The following is a 21,255-nucleotide window of genomic DNA, read 5'->3' as shown; positions in this document are numbered from 1 at the left end:
GAAGGTGAGGTATAGTGTGAGGTTTGTGTGATGAAGAAGGTGAGGTACAGTGTGAGGTAGGTGTGCTGGAAAAGGTGAGATACAGTGTGAGGTAGGTGTGATGGAGAAGGTGAGATACAGTGTGAGGTATCTGTGCTGGAAAGGGTGAGGTATGTGTGATAGAGAAGGTGAGGTATAGTGAGGTATGTGTGATGGAGAAAGTGAGGTACAGTGTGAGGTGTGTGTGATGAAGAAGGTGAGGAGGTAAGGTATAGTGTGAGGTATGTGTGATGGAGAAAGTAAGGTACTGTATGAGGTATGTGTAATGAAGATGAGGAGGTGAGGTATAGTGAGGTATGTGTGCTAGAGAAGGTGAGGTACAGTGTGAGGTATGTGTGATGGAGAAGGTGAGGTACAGTGTGAGGTGTGTGTGTGATGGAGTAGGTGAGATACAGTGTGAGGTATGTGTGATGGAGAAGGTGAGGTATGTGTGATGGAGAAGGTGAGGTATAGTGTGAAATATGTGTGATGGAGAAGGTGAGGTACACTGTGAGGTAGGTGTGCTGGAAAAGGTGAGGTACAGTGTGAGGTATGTGTGATGGAGTAGGTGAGATACAGTGTGAGGTATGTGTGATGGAGAAGGTGAGGTACAGTGAGAGGTATCTGTGCTGGAAAAGGTGATGAGGTGAGGTACAGTGTGAGGTGTGTGTGATGGAGAAAGTGAGGAGGTGAGGTATAGTGTGAGGTGTGTGTGTGATGGAGAAGGTGAGGAGGTGAGGTATAGTGTGAGGTATGTGTGATGGAGAAAGTGAGGTACAGTATGAGGTATGGGTGATGAAGGTGAGGAGGTGAGGTATAGTGTGAGGTATGTGTGATGGAGAAAGTGAGGTACAGTATCAGGTATGGGTGATAAAGGTGAGGAGGTGAGGTACAGTGTGAGGTATGTGTGATGGAGAAGATGAGGTACACTGTGAGGTATGTGTGATGGAGAAAGTAAGGTACTGTATGAGGTATGTGTGCTGGAAAAGGTGAGGTATAGTGTGAGGTATGTGTGATGGAGAAGGTGAGGTACAGTGCAAGGTATGCATGATGGAGCAGATGAGATACAATGCGAGGTATGTGTGATGGAGAAGGTGAGGTACAGTGTGAGGTGTGTGTGATGAAGGTGAGGAGGTGAGGTATAGTGTGAGGTATGTGTGATAGAGAAGGTGAGGTACAGTGTGAGGTATGTTTGATGGAGAAGGTGAGGTACAGTGCAAGGTATGCATGATGGAGCAGATGAGATACAATGCGAGGTATGTGTGATGGAGAAGGTGAGGTACAGTGTGAGGTGTGTGTGATGAAGGTGAGGAGGTGAAGTATAGTGTGAGGTATGTGTGATGGAGAAGGTGAGGTACCATATCCGTCTTTCTCTGTGTAGGAGTCTCTCACTGTCTCACAGCTGGAGCCGTCACCCAAACACACTCCACAGCGATCCTCCTCAGCTTTAGAGTCTATTCCATAATCACAGCCCACCGCCTGTACACATCCACACATACTCTTTATGGAATTATCAAATAGCTGAAGTCCTTCCCAGCTATCCCAGGTGGTTGCTAAGGTGTTGCAAGGCTGTATATAAGCTATCCCAGGTGGTTGCTAAGGTGTTGTTTGGCCTTTGCTATGTTATCTCAGGTGGTTGCTAAGGTGTTGCATGGCTGTTCATATGGTATGCTGGGTGGTTGCTAAAGTGTTACTAGACCATTGCTGTGGAATCCCAGGTGGTTGCTAAGGTGTTGCTAGGCCTCTTCTGTGGGATACTAGGTGGTTGCTAAAGTGTTGCTAGGCCATTGCTATGGAATCTCAGGTGGTTGCTGAGGAGTTTCAAGGCTGTGGCTATGGTATCCCATGTGGTTGCTAAGGTGTTGCTAAGGTTTTTATATATTTTCCCAGGTGGTTGCTAAGGTGTTGCTAGACAGCGTTGCAAGGCCTTCTCTAAGAGATGCCAGGTGGTAGCTAGAGGTGGGTAATCCAGGTCCAAAAAATAAAAACCCTCCCCAGGATTTTGTTTTGTTTGTTTTGGAACAAAATCCTGGGGAGGGTTTTTACTTTTTGGACCTGGATTACCCACCTCAAGTGGTACCTAAAGTGTTGCTAGGCCTTTGGTATGGAATTTCAGGTGGTTGCTAAAGTGTTGCAAGGCTGTTTCTATGGTACCCTAGGTGGTTGCTAAGGTGTTGCTAGGCCTTTGCTGTGTCATTCTAGGTGGTTGCTAAAGTGTCGCTAGGCCATTGTTCTGGAATCTCAGGTGGTCACTAAGATGTTGCAAGGCTGTTTCTATAGTATCCCAGGTGGTTGCTAAGGTGTTCCTAGGCCTTTGCTATGTTATCCCACATGGTTGCTAAGGTGTTGCTAAGCCGCTGCTATAGAATCCCAGACGCTTGATAAGGTGCTGCTAGGCTGTTGCTTTGGTGTCGCAGGTGGTTGCTAAGGGGAATACTCTGTCACTCTACCTTGCACACACCATTGATGCAGACGTTCCTGCTGCTGTTACTGAAGCACGGAGTCCCGTCTGTTACAGCGTCCAGCATCTTCTCCGAGAAGTCCTCATTAACCGGCCTGCAGTGGAGCTCACACGGGTGGTCTGAGTGTGGGAGCAAAGGTGAGTAAGAGAAAGAGATAGAAAAATAGAAGTATATAAAACAAAGCCTTACTAAAGTAAAATTAGAAGCACAGTTGAGCACAAAGTCATGCTGTAATTCTATACAAATTATGTCTCGTAGATCCCCGAAACAATTAGAGAAGCTGTGTGGAAAGTGCAGATTCTAAACTTTCAATCCAGACTATATTAGTGTCTGTAAGTAGAAGAGGAGATACTTTATTATGACTTGAATGCAAATGTAATTGCATAAAATATGTATATGTAAAATATGTAATTAATAGTGTTAATAACATTTAAACATTACAGCACACTGACGATAACAATTCCAGAGGGGTTAAAGAACAGTGTTCTTCTCTGAACTGATCTATTTGGAGCTGCTCTGGTTTTGTAAACTGTTTACACTGTGTAAACACTGACCCACACACACACGGCTGCGAACACAAAATGCACGCCAGGCCTCAGAAAGCCTGGAAGAAAAAGCCAAAATTTCCAAAAACTGAAAGGAGGAAACCTTCTCAGGCCTATTTTCCATGTTTTATAATAATGTAGCCTGCTGCAGTGTGCAATTACGGCTTCTATTCTCAGCTTCGGAGCCTAAAATACAGAAATCAACATGAAACAAAACATCTGCAGCTTCCCTGCAGTGACTGGAATTCTGCCCAGTGACTCAGATTGTGAGTCCACCATCACTCCTCCAGGTTTGTGGTGTTTAGAAGAGTTCTTCAAAAGCACCCAGTACAGCCGCGAGCCCACACAGTCAGCAGAGGCGGAACTGCAGATCTACAGTGACTGGAACTGGATTAAACTGTGATCGTAGAATCTAATTCTGCATTAATTACAAGCAGATTTCTACAGTCCTGCACTGCGATCACTCTGAATGCTGAAGTACAGGCAGGTTGGTCTGTGGTCCTGTGGTTTGGGTCATGTGAGCAGAGATAATGTCTCCTACTGGAACACACAGCAGCTCCGGGCAGTACACACCACTGTTTAACCTCACACTGAGCATTAATTACAGGAGTCAAAGCAGAGCATTGTGGGAAAGTGAATGTGGTACATTAAACCCCAAATAACTTCACGACTGAATCAGTTTGTGCAGTTGCTGAAGACAATGTGTGAAAAAAATGTGCATTAAATACAAACATAAACATGTTAGAAATGAACTTAAACATTCAGAATACATATTAATGTACATCATCATCATCTCAGCTCAATCTACAAAATATCGACACTGTTGGAACAAAACAAAGGCTAAAGCCAAGGATAGTGTGATGTGATGAGTAACACGATGCATGATGGTTGATGTGATAAATGTTGGGTAAGGTGAAAAATGATAGATGATGAGATGGCAATACAATGAATAACGCGATAGGTAATGTAATGTGTAATGTGATGTGTAATACAATGTGTAATGTGGTGTTTAGTGTGATGTTTAATGTGATGTTTAATGTGATGGATGATGGGTAATGTGATGTGTTGTGTGATGTTTAATGTGATGGATGATTGGTAATGTTATGTGTAATGTGATGTGTAATGTGATGTTTAATGTGACGGGTGATGGGTAAAGTGATGTGTAATGTGATGTTTAATGTGATGGAAAATAATTAATGTAGTGGGTAATATGATGTTGAATGTGACGGGTGATGTGATGCGTAAGGTGATAGATTATGTAATGTGTAATACGATGTGTAATGCGATGTGTAATGTGATGTTTAATGTGACGGGTGATGGGTAATGTGGTGGGTAATGTGATGTTTAATGTGATGGGTGATGTGATGTTTAACGTGATGTGTGATGAATAAAGATTACTGATGCTGGAGACAGGGATCCACTGGTAAAGCTGGTTGTGATACAGCACTGTATCAAACTCGCTGCACTGCATTTCCCGAAACGTAGGATGCTTCTGAGCACACGGTGTCGTGCTACAGATTCTATAGCGCTTACGCTCTCCTGTACAATACTTTCCCCCGAACGCCGGCCTAGAGAGAGAGAGAGAAAGAGAGAGATAGAAAGAGAGAGAGAGAGAGAGAGAGAGAGAGAGGGGCATTAAACCCAATATTAAACAGTGTATATAGGGTTAGATACACACTATATGCCAAAAGTTTGGAAGAAGGAGAGAAAGAGAGAAAAAGAAAGCGATGTAGGCACTGTAGGAGTCATACTTGGGCTGGTCACACTCTCTGTCCGCTGACTGGACACCAGAGCCACAGGTGCGTGAGCAGTGAGACCAGGTGCTCCACTGGCCCCACCCACCATTCACCATCTCAGGTAACTTCCCCACAATCACACACTCACCTGAGATACACCACTAACACACACAAACACACAGACACACAGTAAGAGCATTCAATATAATATATGTACAGTATTAACTCATTAAATGTAAGAAAAAAACATGGTGTATTGTTTTTATTATCTATTTCGTTTGTTTTGTTCATTTTTAAAAAATAATTCTGAATCATATCAAATAATTGAATTGTAACATTGTTACAAAATAATAATGGAGTTACGTGAGGAGACATAACTATAATTATACCTCTAAATTTATATCAGAAATGCAATTACTTACTAAAACACTACCTACCTATCAGCAGTACATATGCATAAGTTAGCACACTCTTTTTCTGACATCATATAAAGTATCCCACCTTGCCCGGGCCGCACCTGGTCCCATCAATAGGCGCGTCCAGTTTGGAGCGGCAGGATCCGTTCACAGAGCACCACAGGATCTGACACACGTTCTACAAACAACACAGATACGCAATACTGTGAAGTCAGCACTCATCAGCACTAAGACCTTTCAGGAGCTTAAACCACCTTTGGACCAACAGAGGTTCAGTTTGTACTTTTAACAATAATTTGGAAAAGAAACCTGTGAAATCACCTCCTACAGAGGAAGACAGTTTGATGAACATGAAGCTGAGAGCTGAAGATTAATATACACAAAGCATCAGCATTTTTTACTTCATTGAAAAGTAACAGTGAAAATCAAACATTTCTCTGATTATTAATCTGCTAGTGAACAGTAGAAGTGGTCTCACGTCAATCTCTGAGCAAAAGGTGGCGTTGGGGCCGTACTGCATCTGGCACTGATGCTGCGGAGTGTACCGGACCCCCGGAGCCACCAGAGCTGTGGTCAGATCCTTCTTAGATGGACGATCATCCAGACAAAAACCCCAACCGCGACTAAGGTAGACCGATAAACAGATAGAGAGATAAACAAAGAGAGAGAGTTTGTTGACTCTTGAAGTCAGTCCAGATTCCTATGCTAAAGGTTCCCATAATGTCATCATTCGAGTGTTATTTGTAGGTGCATTTACAACTTTTTAATGAATCTGGATGCTTATACTTCACATTTTAATTTGATAGTTTAACATTGTCAGAGTTATTTCCTCTGAGTCACTGACTGACTGACTGAGTCACTGACTGAATGACTGATTGAGTCACTGACTGAATGAGTCACTGACTGACTGATTGAGACACTGACTGACTGACTGAGTCACTGAGTGACTGAGTGACTGACCGACTGATTGATTAACTGAGTAATTGAGTGACTGACTAATTGACTGACTGACTTACTGAGTCACTGACTGCCTGAGTCACTGACTGACTGCCTAAGTCAATGACTGAATAATTGACTGACTGCCTGAGTCACTGAATGACTGCCTGAGTCAATGACTGAGTAATTGACTGACTGCCTGAGTCACTGACTGACTGAGTATTTAACTGACTGACTAAAACACTAAGTTACTGACTGATTGAGCCACAGACTGACTGACTGAGCCACTGACTGACTGAGTCACTGACTGACTGAGTAATTGACTGACTGAGTCACTGACTAACTGACTGAGTCACTGACTGTCTGAATTACCGACTGACTGACTGAGGCTCTGAATGACTGCCTGAATGAGTCACTGCAGGTGGAGCTATACACTAATATATGCTATTATATGTCTATACGATATTCAGAGTTGCCCTAATACCCACCCAACACTACCAATACAAGGATAATAGCGCTAGCATATATATTAGCGCCTAGAGAACAATCTGTTTTTGCTCTTATTTTTACACTCTGGAAGGAAAATGTTCTTTTTCTGACTTAATAAATGATTCTGAGTTATTATAGTCATTTGTTTGAGGGGGAAAATTTATAGAGTCGGACACATTTGTCACTAGTCAACGTTACACTGGCGAATAAATGCAACCTTTTAAAGTGATAATTCTAAAAAGCGATGGACACATTATAATACATCCTGTATCCTGTCCTATTCACTGAATCAAAGGCACTGGAGAGGCAGTCTAGTCCTAGTTTATGTTGATTCGAGTTTAAGAAGGTGTGTGTACTCACTCCAGGAAGCGTGTGATGTACTCTTTGCTGCAGGAAGACCATGTGAGGGGGGAGGAGTCGTACTGAAGCTGTCGGGACATGATGAAGGGGTTTCTACCGTCCAGCTCACAGTCGTTCCCCTGACCGTCATGCTGGATACCAAAACTACACACATGTACAAACACATTACTCTCGAGGGTGAATGGCTACACTGGGTACAGCTGCGCACTCTGCCAAAAACCCCATAATAGCCATCATGTCATAAGGCTTGACGGCATTTATAACATTAAAAACAGCACATGTACGCACTGACCTGTGTCCGAGTTCGTGTGCGATGGTGAAGGCCACAGGCAGCCCTGAATCCTCGTTAATGTTGCAGGATCGATGCGGTTGGCACATTCCGGACAGGTGAGACAGGCCCAGCGTTTCACACGGCTCATTCCTACCTGCGCACAGGTCCTTCCTGTACTTACAAAATAATAGCATATATACAGGTACCTCAGCAAAGTTAGTGTACTTTGCAGTCAGTTTCTCATTAGATTGAATGAATAACTGACTCTAAATGTAGGTATTGTGATATAAACTGAGTCTGTTCTACAGTTTCTTATTAGGCTGAATGAATAACCGACTCTAAATGTAGGTATTGTGATATAAACTGTGTCTGTTCTCATTAGGTTGAATGAATAACTGACTCTAAATGTAGGTATTGTGATATAAACTGAGTCTGTTCTACAGTTTCTCATTAGGTTGAATGAATAACTGACTCTAAATGTAGGTATTGTGATATAGAGAAGTCTAGGCACATAACTAGAGTTAAGGATCTAGAACTCAGTAGAGTCTAGAACACGCAATACTACATTGCAGTCGTGTGTGTGTGTCTGTGTGTGTCTGTGTGTATGTGTGCGAGTGACCTTGTAATGAGCACAGCAACGTCATGATGTGCAGGGGTGCGTGTCACTCTGGGGGTTCACGTTTTTCTGCCAGCTGCAGAAACTGGAGAGGGTGGAATCTGCATGATGAACGATCTTCAGTCCTTTCTAATACACGCACACACACACACACACACACACACACACATGCACACACACATACAAAACGCATTACAAAAGAATCATAAAACTGAAGGGCAGTTTTATAGCACACATTAACACAGAAAAAGAGCCAGTCTGATTCTTCCCCTCTGAATCATTGACTCTAAATTTTGAATCAAATAGAGACAATTGAATCCTACACTCCAAATCATGAATCATATAGACTATATTTGATTCATTCACAAGTCAAATAGAATCAGTTGGAATTACACACTGTAAATTGTGAATCAAAAAGATTCCATTTGAATTATACATTATTAACTATAAATCAAACCAAGCCAAGTTGAACCATGCACTGTAAACAATGAATCAGAAGGAGCCGGTTCAAATCACAGACTCTGAATCATGAAATGAAAAGATCCCATATGAATCACACACTATTGATGGTAAATCAAACACAATCACTGTAAATCATACACTCCAAATTGTGAATCAATCACAGCCAATTTGAACTATACACTGTGTTTCATGAATCACACAGAGCCAGTCTGGATCACACACTGTAAATTTTGAATCAAACAGAGACAATATGAAGCACACAGTAAATTAGGAATCAAAAAGAGTTAAATTGAATCATACACTCCAAATCATAAATTAAAGAGACATATATTCTAAATCATACATCAAAAAGAATCAAACTGAATGATTCCTTCTGAATCATGAATCAGACAACTAATCCCAGTCCACTCATACAGAGCCAAATGAAACCATCTACTGTGACTCATGAATCAACCAGAGCCAATCTGATTATGCAGAGTTACTCTGGGGAACTATATTTCAAGAATGAGGCCAGAATGAGGCTTTTTCATTTTTCCCAGGAAAAGCACACAGCTGCACACACTCAGAGCTGCTGGTGGGACAGGGTGTGGTTGATTTCGTGATTTAGTATCTTAGTTATGGAGCTAATGAAGAGTGTGTGACTGAGATGGAGGCAAAGAAACATTAGTTCCTCTCTGCTCAGTAAGAACAATGTGACTAAAACAGAAGCAACAAAGAAGCTTTCTGTTCTGAGGTGCGCTGGGCTCTGTGCAGGGTAATTGCCTGCTGTAGATGTCTCCATTATTTATTTTCAACATTAAAAAAGTCAGAAGTGAAGACCTGTTGCATGTAAATCAAATGTAAACGTCATTGTTTCAGCTTATAGCTTAAGTAACCCATTGTGAGTATGGGTTGCACATGCATTGTTTGAGTTTACTAATGATCCAACAGTAAATGAACAGAAAAAATGTATGAAGTTAAATGAATCAGGAATCGTGACTCCTAAGTGAAAGCTTTGTTCCTACCTCCTCTCCCTGCAGCAATATGAGCCTTACAAGGATGATGTGGATGGCATTACCGATACTGGCATCATGAAAAATACCTGCCACCTGCAATAACACAAACACATACATTCACACTGGCACCTGGTTCAGCATCTGAACAAAACTGGATCAAAAAAATAAAAAATATTTTCAGATCACACTAAAAACAAGTCATGCAAGTAAGTAATGCAACATGTCTATGTTTAAAAAGAATAACAGATGAATCATGAAACAAATCATGATGAATCGTGAATCAAAGCCAGTGTAAACTCTGAATCATGAATCAGAATCAGACAGTGAGTCTGAATCATACACTATGAACCATGAATCAATTTATAAACAAAAAACTCTGCATCATGGATCAAAAGAAGCAGGTTTGAATCATGCACTCTAAATTGTGAATCATTTCTATTTACATTTATGGCATTTGGCAACTTATAATTTGAATTATGTTACAGAGATGGGCAAATACAGCATTAGGAGTCTTGCCCAAGGACTTTTACTGATACAGCATGATGTGCCTGAATCTAGTCTACCACATATCACCCACTACGCTATACCAATCAAATGAATCAGTCTGAATCAGTCTGAATCATATGTTGTGAATCCTGAATCAAACACAGTTATTCTGAATCATGAAACAATCTGAACAAGTCTGAATCATATATTGTAAATCAGTCTGAATAAGTCTGAATCACACACGCTGAATCATTAATCTATCTGAGTTAGTATGAACTATACACTCTGAATCAGTCAATCAGAGTCAGTACTCCTGAATCAATCAATCAATCAATCAGAGTCAGTACTCTGAACCGTAACTCAGTCAGTCTCGGTGTCTCACCATGTTCATGATGGTGAAGACGTAACTCTCCACATTATTGTTGCCGTGGTACTGCAGCAGTTTGGAGTCGGCCACCACCATGGTCTCCACCCAGCGCTCCATACTGACGGAACGGCGGGAAATCTGCCTGCGTCCAGGTCGATCCGGTTCAGTCCGGTCTCTCTGCTCTTGCTCCCAAAGCTCCCTGTCCAGCTCCACCTGCTTTGAATACGCTGCACCATCTGCACCAAAAGCACACACACAGGTCGAAGATTTTAAAGATTTTAAATCTGAAAGCCATCTGGAAGATGCTTCTGTACGGATTTACTTCTAAAACAATTTGATTAAAAAACTTAATGTAGTAGCTTTCAGGTAGAGCGTTACTGAATTGTGTGAAAATGCAAAAGCTCAATCATTCTATCATCTACCTATCGTACCTCGTTCAAATGTTTAATTATAGTGTGATATTCGTGTCTTCCTTAATGTGTTTAAGCCAGTCAGGTGTGTTGTAGGTAGCCATGGACTAAACAGTTCCACATATGTTGATACTTAATAGATTTTGACTGCTTCTGTATGTATATACACACTAAAATACCCTTTAGTCTGAAGTACGGTTGGTGTGCACTTTTTTATACTGTCAAATATTACCGTAATATATTACCTTAGCATAGCTGCTCAAGTTTTCTATTTATGTCACTTTTGTGCCATTTCATCTAAAGTTATTTAAAAACTGAAAACAACCAAATAAAAAGTTTCGCTTCCACAGTCACCAAATAAGTGAAAGCAGTGCACAATTTTCAGTCCTTCATTTAATAAACGTCAAAACATTCGCATAGCGACAACTGCTAAATGTTAAACAAAGCCGCTAACTAGGAGCGAGAAGCTGGTTAGCATTAGTTTAGTTTAGCATAATAAGAGCTCTGCTCACCACAGAACATGTTGAACTGTGGCTATCTAAAGCACCAAGACAAGTTCAGATGATGAATTAAACTTGAGTGGTTAGAATCGGAGGGACAAAAAAGTGAAATTAAACCTGTCTGGATCTGCAGCCTGCTAGCTAACCTAATGTTAGCTTAGTGCGCGGGTTACAGATCCAGTCAATACAGATTCTGTTCTGACTAACTGTAGACTATAAAAACTTATGTCGGAGGGACAGAAAGCAGAAATCTAACCTGTTCTGTGGTGTCTGTGGTAGCTAAGCTAATGAGAGCTTAGTTTGCACGCCCAAAGTGCCTCACACCACAATAGGCTGGTGTTAAAATTGCACACATTCAGAGAATAAAGACTCAAAAAAGGTCTAAATCAAACCTGTTCTGTGGTGTTTGGAGCAGCAGTGTGATAACTCAGCTAACGCTAGTCTAGTTAGCAGGCCCAGAAGTTTCACACACCACAGCACAGGCTCTGTTTCAGCTAGCTGACGCTAAAATTACACATGTTTATTGAATAAAGAGTCAAATCTGAGAGAGCAAAGTGGAGTGACTTGTGTTGGAATGACGGGAGGTCTAAATCAAACCTGTTCTGTGGTGTTTGGAGCGGTAGTGTGTTAGCTCAGCTAACTCTAGCTTAGTTAGCAGGTTTTAAGAGTTAACTTACTCAGCAGGCCAAAAATGCCTCACACCACAATATAGGCTCAATTCCAGCTAACTCATGTTAAAATTACACACGTTTAAGGAATAAAGACTGGTGATGAGGTGAAAACCAGAGTCGAAAGTGTTCTCTGGTGTCTGTTAGCCGTCGCTGAGGCATTATTTCTGGTCCTGAATTAGCAGCATATCTGAGGGAAAAGAAACTATGACCTACACAAAACAGCCATAGGAGCCATTCGGCTCTACAGTGGAGAGCAGTCGGCAGCAAAAGAGATATCTGCTGTAATAATTTTGGATTTTGAAACACCATCACCATTTTAGACACAGTGGTTTACCTTACTACTGTCATAACTCCCAACCCTGCTCTGAGGCACACAGTTTATGACTCACAGCAGGCTGCCACAGGCATGCTAGCACACACAGCAGTGTCTACGAGAGTCCATTAGTATGAAACGCAGTTTTTACGAATGTAATAGCTCCTGACCTTTGACCCCGCAGGCACCGTGGAGGTTGTGGTCAGTCTGTGTGCTGCGGCGTGCTCGGGGGCTTCTCCAGGTGGAGTTGTGGTAGATGACGTGCGGTTGGTGTGGGTCTGCGGGGGTCGGCGTGTGTCCACGTACAGGCTCGATCAGAAACACGCCAGCAGGGAGAGTCAGCAGACCCGTCTGAAATTCAACACACAGTACTGAAGCACAGTGTCTCCAAGACAGGCCGCAAATTACGAAACAGTTCCAGTCCTAACTTGTGGACCCAACAGCAGGTCAGGTCATTTAAGGGGTTTAAAGGGTAGTTCCACCAATCTTTCAGAATTTCCACATAATTAAATGGTTAAGATGTTGTTGAGTCGTTCAGAGTGGTTTGGTGTGAAACGCTCTGTTCTAGAGAAACTTACCGAGTCAGAACTGTTCACAGTGGTGGTGATAGGAACCAGACGTCCACCTCTAAAAGCTCCCTCACAGAAAGTTACTACATGAAATGGTTATGAATTCACTGCCTGATGACTGAGACACTGTTTTATGATAGTTTTGAGAAGATTTTGGCCTAAAACTCCATTCATGGAGGAGGGATACATGCAGGTGCTGTGAGGCAAAAGAGTCCCTAAAAAATAATTATTTCAGGTTTTCCACTATTTTCCATCATTAACATTCCATGTAAACTCAGAAGACTCGTGTAGGTTCACTGGTGGTTTTGATAGTAAATAAAATGTCTATATTTGTGCTGTAGTCATGGCGACCCCTGGTTCCTATCACCACCACTGTAAAGACCTCTGAACCATTTCACACCAAACCACTCTGAATTACTCTGCTTACATTTCACACACTGAATTATGGGGAATTTTAAAAAATTGGAAAAACCGAGACTGCTCAGTTCCAGAAATTCTGGAGTCGACTCCCATTCCGATTCCAAAAATCCCAATGTAAGCTTGACATCACAGTAAGATATTGCTATTATTAGTAGTAGTGGCAATTGTAGTGTTATTAATATGTAGTAATACCAGCTAATAATACACATCAAGCAACAAACTTCAGCTGAATGCAAATAGGTATTTTTACCCTCTCTCACTCTCTCTCACTCTTGCCCTGAGCACATTCCCTCTGTATTCAGCGAGTGTATGTGTGTGTACAAGTCCTAACACTTCACTAATGCTCATCACTCCAGATTACACAGCAATCCATCACTGTGTCTACACAAGCCCTACACACACACACACACACACACACACACACACTCTCTCTGTGCTGTGGGGGGGGGTTCCGAAATGTCTCAGTGGAGTCTGTTTACCTCGTTCTTATAAATCACTACATCACCTGAGTCACTAAATCTCTACACTGTTGAGCACAGATAAGCTCTTTACACCTCACACTGACATATGTTAGTAAGTCAGTGAGTCAGAGAGTTAGTGAGTCAGTGTATCAGTGAGTCGGTAAGTTACTGAGTCAGTGAGTTAGTGAATCAGTAAATTGGTGAGTTACTGAGACCAGTCAGTAAGTCAGTGAGTTTGTGAGGCAGTGAGTCAGTGTATCAGTGTGTCAGTGTATCAGCGCATCAGTGATTCAGTGAGTTTGTGAGTCAGTAAATCACTGTATCAGTGCATCAGTGCATCAATGCATCAGTGATTCAGTAAGTTAGTGATTCAGTAAATTGGTGAGTTAGTGAGACAATAAGTCAGTGTATCAGTGAATTAGTAAGTCAGTGAGTTTGTGAGTCAGTGTATCAGTGAATCAGTAAATCAATGAGTTATTGAGTCAGAGAGTCAGTGATTCAGTGAGTGAGTCAGTATATCAGTGAGTTAGTGAATCGGTAAATCAGTAAGTCAGTAAGTTGGTGAGTTGGTGATTTGATGAGTCAGTGCATCAGGGAGTCGATTAAGTCAGTCAGCCAGTGAGTCAGTGAGTCAGTGAATCAGTGAGTCTGGGAATTCTCACTGGTGTGTTCAGAAATATTTCTAATCTCTATGGTCATTCTTACCTTATCAAACCAGTGTGTGAGTGTGTGTGAGTGTGTGTGTGTGTGTGTGTGTGTGTGTGTGTGTGTTTGTAAGAAAATCCAGCTGCGTCTGTGGCCGCATGAGAATGAGCCAAAATTCCAGAATGCATTTCATGCACTCGTTCACCGCTGCCGTGTGTGTGTGTATGTGTGTGTGTGTGTGTGTGTGTACAGTGATGTACACACACAGATTAAAGAGCCCATATCAAATTAAAGAGCCCATATCATGGAGAACAGGGTTTCCCTCCATTCCCTCTCCAGTCCATACAGAAAGCTAAGGTGATGTCACAGCCATGAACAGATTTACATAGGATCCATTCAGCCTACAGCAGTTTAACCCCGCCCATTCAGCCTCAAGCAGCTTAGCCCCACCCATTCAGTCTATAGCAGTTAAGCTCCACCCATTCAGTCTACAGCACTTTAGCCCCACCCATTCAGCCTACAGTACTTTAGCTCCATCCATTCAGCCTACAGCAGTTTAGCCACACCCATTCAGCCTACAGCAGTTTAGCCCCACCCATTCAGTCTATAGCTGGATAGCCCCGCCCATTTGTAATTGAGTGTTGTTGCTATAGACTATCACTCTGTTTGGAATAGTTCACTCGTTAACCTTTCTGAATGAGTCACAGCATAGAGAAGCCAATCAGAACAGAGCTCATTTACGTATATCTGTCTCAAAGGTATGGTAACCCCTTTCCTCTCCCTACCTCTCTCTTTCGCTCTCTCTCTCTCTCTCTCTCTCTCTCTGTGTGTGTGTCTCTGTCTCTCTTTCTCTCTCTTACTCTCTCTGTCTCTCTCTCTCTCTCTCTCTCTGTATCTCTTTCTCTCTCTTACTCTCTCTGTCTCTCTTTCTCTCTTTTACTCTCTCTGTCTCTCTCCGTGTGTCTCTGTGTCTCTCTCTCCTCAGCTATGTGTTGGGGGAGGTTATAATAACACTGTGTGGAATACAGAAGCCATGTGTGTGAGGAGGACGTGGATGGATGGATGGAAGGGGGGATGCATGCATATGTGAGAGTGCTGCATTTCTCCAGTTCCTGTTCCTCTTCCTGTTCCTGTCTCCAGCCTAGAGGTAAAGAGGATAACATACACACACGCTCAGACGGTCTGTAGGGGTCTGATCTGATCTGATCTGAGGGAAGTTTAATATCCTGAAGAACCCGTCCAAGTCACAGCTATCACGTTATTTTATTTATTTCACAGCTCATTGGAAAGCAGAGACATTACGTGGAAAGTGCACATTCTAAACTTTAAATCTACACCACAGTTGTGTTTGTAAGTAGGAGAGACAGTTTGATGTCCATCAGTGTCCAGGTGGACATTCTAATGAGTGAATTCAGATACTTCAAGGTGCACCAACAGCTGATGAACATGTGATTAAGGCTGCAACAATTAGTCAAATGAGTATGATAATCAACTAGTTCAAGAGTGAAATGGTAAGGCTTTGGAGTGTCACTTCACCCTTCAGGCAGTGATGTCAATGAGGACATATGCTGATATGTGATTTACACGTCATTACATGCCACATGTGATGTATGTGATCACATGATGTGATTAATATGTGACCACATGTGACATGATTTATATGTGATCAATTATGTGATTGGTACGGGATCACATGTAATGTGATTATACACGATCAGGTGGGACATGACATGTTATGTGATTTATACATGATCATGTTTGACATGTAATTTGTATGTGATCATGTGTGGCATGATGTATATGTGATGATGTGATGTAATGATTTATGTGACATAAGATTCATATGTGGTGTGACGTGATTTATACGTGACCACGTTTGACATGTGACTTATAAGTGATCACACACAAAGTGATTTCTGTGATCACATGTGACAAGGTTTATATGTGGTCACACGTGACGTGATTTATATGTGGTCACGTGATCATGTATAAATCACATAACTGATGTATAAGTCACATAACTGATTCACATGTGATGATGTGTGACGTGATTCATGTGTGATTATATGTGATCAGATGTGATTTATACATCACCATGTGTGTCAAGGTTTATTTTTGGTGTGATGTGACTGATACATGATCACATGTAATTAATATGTGAAAAATCAGTGAAAAGTCCATATGAGGCAATATAATATGTGGATAGTCTAAAGCACATGTGATGACATTCATGTGATCGCTCTGTAAGGTTACTGTTGTGCAGCAAAAAACCTTTATATTTTTGCTGTTTCTGTCATTTTTTACTCATAAGACAAACAGAACGAACCGGTTAATAAAGAATAGAAATCAAATGGGTGTGTCTTTCATTATGTAACTAAGTGTGTAAGTAATATGTAATTAAAAATGTGATTACACAATTACGAGTGAACATTATATGAAAAAGACACGTATAAATTTAGACTTGAATGAGTTAAACTGTCTCACACACACTCAGTGGTCTACTTCCCTCCACACACACACACACACACACACCACACACCACACACACACACACACACACTCCTGCTCTGAAAGGTAATGTGAGTGCAGTTTTATAAACACTGCTGCTGTTTGACATTCTATGTTCATATTGAGCTCCTGTAGCATCTGTTCTGCTCCAAATAGCGTCCTCTGAATGGAATCTGCTGTGGTGAACGTAGCTTTAGTTATTTGTGTTGTCCTGATTCAGGAATAATCATTACAGGAGAAAAAGAAAGAGAATAAATCTGATTTAGGAGATTATTTACATTACGCTACAGTGCTCAAGCCAACTGAACCTCTGATCTACTGACCTAAATACACAACAAAGACCCTATTAATGACAGTAATTCATTAAATTCCCCTCATTAAACTCCGCCCACAAATATGCTCTTATGTAACTCTTAAAAATCCGATTCAACCTAATGAGAAACTGTAGAACAGACTCAGTTTATATCACAATACCTACATTCAGAGTCGGTTATTCATTCGACCTAATGAGAAACTGTAGAACAGATTCAAATATTATTTGAAATTAATAACACCCTATAAATGTCAGAGATCAACCATAATTATTGGAGCTAGGCCTTCAATTTGGGCCACAAATGCCAAATTTCGGTCAAAAAATGTGGAAAAAAAACACCTCTAGACTAACACTAACTTCTAGCACTTCTATGGGATGTCTAGTAGTATCTTAGCACTAAGCTAATGCTGGCCAACATGAATATGTTTTGTCTGTTCCAGATTAAACATGCACATTTGAAGCTTGTTACAGACATTAGCATATATCTGAGCTTGTATATATCATTTTTAAAGTGACTGTTTCAGTAAAGAGTCCTGACATAGAGCTGCCGCTGCTGTTTTCCATTCCTAACAACCAACCGAAACCTGCTTAGATCATGGCTGACATTTACAGTCAGTGATGTACCTAGAATCTCCAGAAGAGTGTTTTTTCTCACATCCATTGTAAATCAAACCTTGCTTGGTTGATTTCTCTGTCAGTTTCTGATTTTATTGGTAGATAATCTGATGTGTAAAACCTTCAGTTCAGCTCCTGAAGTCCTAACCAATCAGAGAGCAGCTCAGCTGAATCTACCTAGATAACACGGAGAGACCAGTCCAGACTGAACAGGCAGCGTTTGTTTGGACACAGATTGTTTATTTAGTGATGGGAAAGTGAAGAGTTAAACAGTGAAAGTTAACGATGCAGAGAGAGAGAGAGAGAGAGAGAGAGAGAGAGTGGTGTGGAGGAGCTTCTGTTGATTGACAGGTGGGAGGGTCTCCAGGGAAACACATTCCTGCTCTCACTGACCCAAAACACACACACAGCCTACAGCAGAGTTACACCAGGACACGTTACACACACACATACACACACACACACACACACACACACACACATTAAAGCGATAGCTCAGTAAAGGTCTAATACAGTAGATCAGACAGGACATGTTTGGCGTCTGACCGCAGCTTCGTTAGTTTAAGCGCTGCAGCTATGAGGCTAATGCAGCTAACATGTAATGGAAGCTGAAACCACAACATTAGCACAGCGCTAACTGCACACATACATCATCACCTCTAACCGGGATGTTCATTAATCTCTAACAGACGTCATTATGGGGTTAATCACACTGTGACACACTGTTACTGTGAACACAGACAGCTGTACAGTCTATACTCTCTCTCTCTTTTCTGTCTATATCTCTCTCTCTCTCTGTGCTCTGTACAGTCTATACTCTCTCTCTTTTCTCTGTCTATATCTCTCTCTCTCTCTGTGCTCTGTACAGTCTATACTCTCTCTCTTTTCTCTGTCTATATCTCTCTCTCTGTGTGCTCTGTACAGTCTATACTCTCTCTCTCTTTTCTGTCTATATCTCTCTCTCTCTGTGCTCTGTACATTCTTTACTCTCTCTCTCTCTTTTCTCTGTCTATATCTCTCTCTGTGTGCTCTGTACAGTCTATACTCTCTCTCTTTTCTGTCTATATATATCTCTCTCTCTGTGCTCTGTACAGTCTATACTCTCTCCCTCTTTTCTCTGTCTATATCTCTATTCTCTCTTTCTCTGTGTTCTCTTTCTCTGTGTTCTCTTTCTCTGTGTTCTCTCTTTCTATGTTCTCTCTTTGTTCTCTCTTCTCTTGTTCTATGTTCTCTCTCACTCTTTCTCTATTTTTCCTCTCTCTCTGTTCTCTTTCTCTATCTCATGTTTTCCACAGTGACTCATGCTGGTTGATGACACAGTGATACACTTCTAAACTCTCTCCTCCACAGCATGAGAGCCTCTCTCTCTTTCTCTCTCTCTCCTCTTCTCTCTCTGTCTCTCACTCTTTGTCTTCCCTTCTCTCTCTCTCTTTCCCCTTCTCTCTCCATCTCTCTCTTTCTCTTCCCTTCTCTCTCTGTTTCTGTCTCTTTTGCTCTCTCTCTCTCTCTCTCTCTCTCCCTCTCTCTCTCTCCATCTCTCTCTCTGTCTCTCCCCTTCTCTCTGTCTCTCTCTCTGTCTCTGTCTCTGTCTCTCTCTCTCTCTCTCTCCCCTTTCTCTCTTTCTTTTCCTCTCTCTTTCCTTCTCTCTTTGTTTCTTCTTTCTTTCTTTCTTTCTTTCTTTGTTCTCCTCTCTCTTTCTCTCTCTCTCATCAGAAGTTGTATTGTGTTGTATCTGCTGATCCTGCAGTAACTGAGCCCTGTGTGTTAGTGAGTCAGAGAGAGAAAGAGTGAGAGAGAGGAGGGTGTTTGTTTTGTGTGTTTGCTCTGAAGCCCCTCGTTCTCTCTCTCTCTCTCTCTCTCTCTCTCTCCTCTCTCTCTCTCTCCTGAGACACACGTGTGCAGTTGAACGTGTTCTCTCCGTCTGTGCTAATCATGCAGCTCCACCTCCTCACATGTACACCCATCCGATATTTATTAATATATGCTAATGAGGCATATGCTAATGATGCAATCCAACTTCCCTTTATGCTCCGCCCAGTTATGAATAACCTCCGTTAATGAGCCAGATGCTAATGAGCTCAAAGCTAAAGTTACTTCCCCTCTCTCTTCAGCGTCCAGTCATGACTGTTAAAATGATGTATCCATGAAAATTAGGAATAATTACACAATACTATTTGTACGCTAATTACGCAGTTATATGCTAATTACATAGTACCATATAGACGCTAATTACACAGCACTAATTATGTGCTAAATACACAGCATCACCTATCCACTAATTACATGGTTATATGCTAATCATTATATGTTAATTACACCATTATACGCTAATTAAACAGCCCCATTTACACAGCACAGAGGCTGCCCAGTTGTGATGACCCTATGCTAATGAGGTCAGTTGTATGTCCCTGCAGACCTGGAGCTGTACTCACCAGTCCGTTGCAGGTGCTCACGGCGGCAGTGCCCTGCAAGTGCCCATCCGTCACGGTGCCCAGCAGGTGGCAGGCGTTCTCCACCCGCCGTCCGGTCCCGGTCCCGTTCCCGCCCTGCCGCGTCTCCACCACGTGGTCCTGCGAGAGCAGGTGAGGGTTCAGTGTGAGGTTGAGGAGGAGCTCGCGCTCGCTGTGCTGCAGCCGGTAGAACACATGCGTGTCTGCGGCGGGCCGGTGAGACACCTCATGAGACAGGAAGCGTCCGGCTTCGTCCACGCGCACCGGCCGGACCAGAGAGAAGTGAGAGTGGGACCTGATGAAGAGATCTGCAGAGGAAGAGTCCAGAGCCAGAGAGGTCAGCCAGTGCAATACAAACCCTACAGCATCTGTGTAGTTTACGCAAAGGAATCAGGAGCTCTGCAACACGCAACAGCTGTAAAACATGAAAGATGTGCAAATCTGTAAAGTTTTAAAACACCTATCACTTGCAAAATTTGCAAAATCTGAAAAGTTTAAAAACTTGCAAAACATACCAAAATTTGTGGAAGTTTTTAAAATTTTGCCAAATTTGCAACAGCTACAACGGTTCTAAAAGTTTCAAAACATACAAATTTTACAAAAGTTTAAATCTTGTAAAACATTTTAATTTTACAATTTTTGCTCAAGTTTCAAAATACACAATCTGCGTAAAAAAGTGTAAGTTGTAAAACACAACTTGCCAAATTTTGCAAAAAATACCAAAATCCGCAAAATACCCATGAGCTTTATAACATATGAAAATTGCAACTTTGTAAAGGTTTCAAAACCTGCAAAACATGCAGAGTTTGCAAAAATTTGGGATTTTTTCTTCAAATTTGCAACAGCTACAATAGTTCTAAAATTCCAAATTTTGCATAAGGTAAAATCTTGTAAAACACTGCAATCTTGCAGTTTTTGCTCAATTTCAAAATATGCAATTTGTGTGAAAACGTAAGTTGTAAAACCTGTTATTTTGCCAAATTTTGCAAAAACAAAAACAAAACCTACAACATTTGCTTAAGCTTTACAACACACAAAATTTCAAATTTTGCAAAAGTTTTGAAACATGCAAAAACTGCACATTTTGTTTCGAAACTCGCAAAACATGCAAAGTTTGCAAAATAAATGGATTACAATCAAATTTACAATACAATAGTTCTGCAAGTTTGAAAGCTTGAAACGTGAAACATGTAAACCTGGTAAACCTGGTTGCGTGAAACA

The 21,255-nt window shown here is 41.6% G+C and overlaps 1 protein-coding gene across 1 annotated transcript in view; it reads right to left on the bottom strand.

Annotated features, from left to right (window-relative positions):
• Nucleotides 1–21,255, bottom strand: part of adamts12 (ADAM metallopeptidase with thrombospondin type 1 motif, 12) — a 31,063-nt gene that overhangs the window by 9,386 nt on the left and 422 nt on the right. The window contains 14 exon segments of the mRNA XM_036598086.1: nt 1,377–1,497; nt 2,469–2,599; nt 4,424–4,593; nt 4,777–4,922; nt 5,263–5,355; nt 5,656–5,800; nt 6,963–7,106; nt 7,255–7,404; nt 7,853–7,893; nt 7,895–7,978; nt 9,316–9,399; nt 10,175–10,395; nt 12,224–12,404; nt 20,017–20,342. Coding sequence (XP_036453979.1) covers nt 1,377–1,497; nt 2,469–2,599; nt 4,424–4,593; nt 4,777–4,922; nt 5,263–5,355; nt 5,656–5,800; nt 6,963–7,106; nt 7,255–7,404; nt 7,853–7,893; nt 7,895–7,978; nt 9,316–9,399; nt 10,175–10,395; nt 12,224–12,404; nt 20,017–20,342 — 2,037 coding nt within the window.

This window comes from Colossoma macropomum, unplaced genomic scaffold (genome assembly GCF_904425465.1).
Source record: "Colossoma macropomum unplaced genomic scaffold, Colossoma_macropomum, whole genome shotgun sequence".
NCBI lineage: Eukaryota > Metazoa > Chordata > Actinopteri > Characiformes > Serrasalmidae > Colossoma > Colossoma macropomum.
Note: the sequence above shows the minus strand (reverse complement) of the source record. Positions and strands in the feature narration are given on the sequence as shown.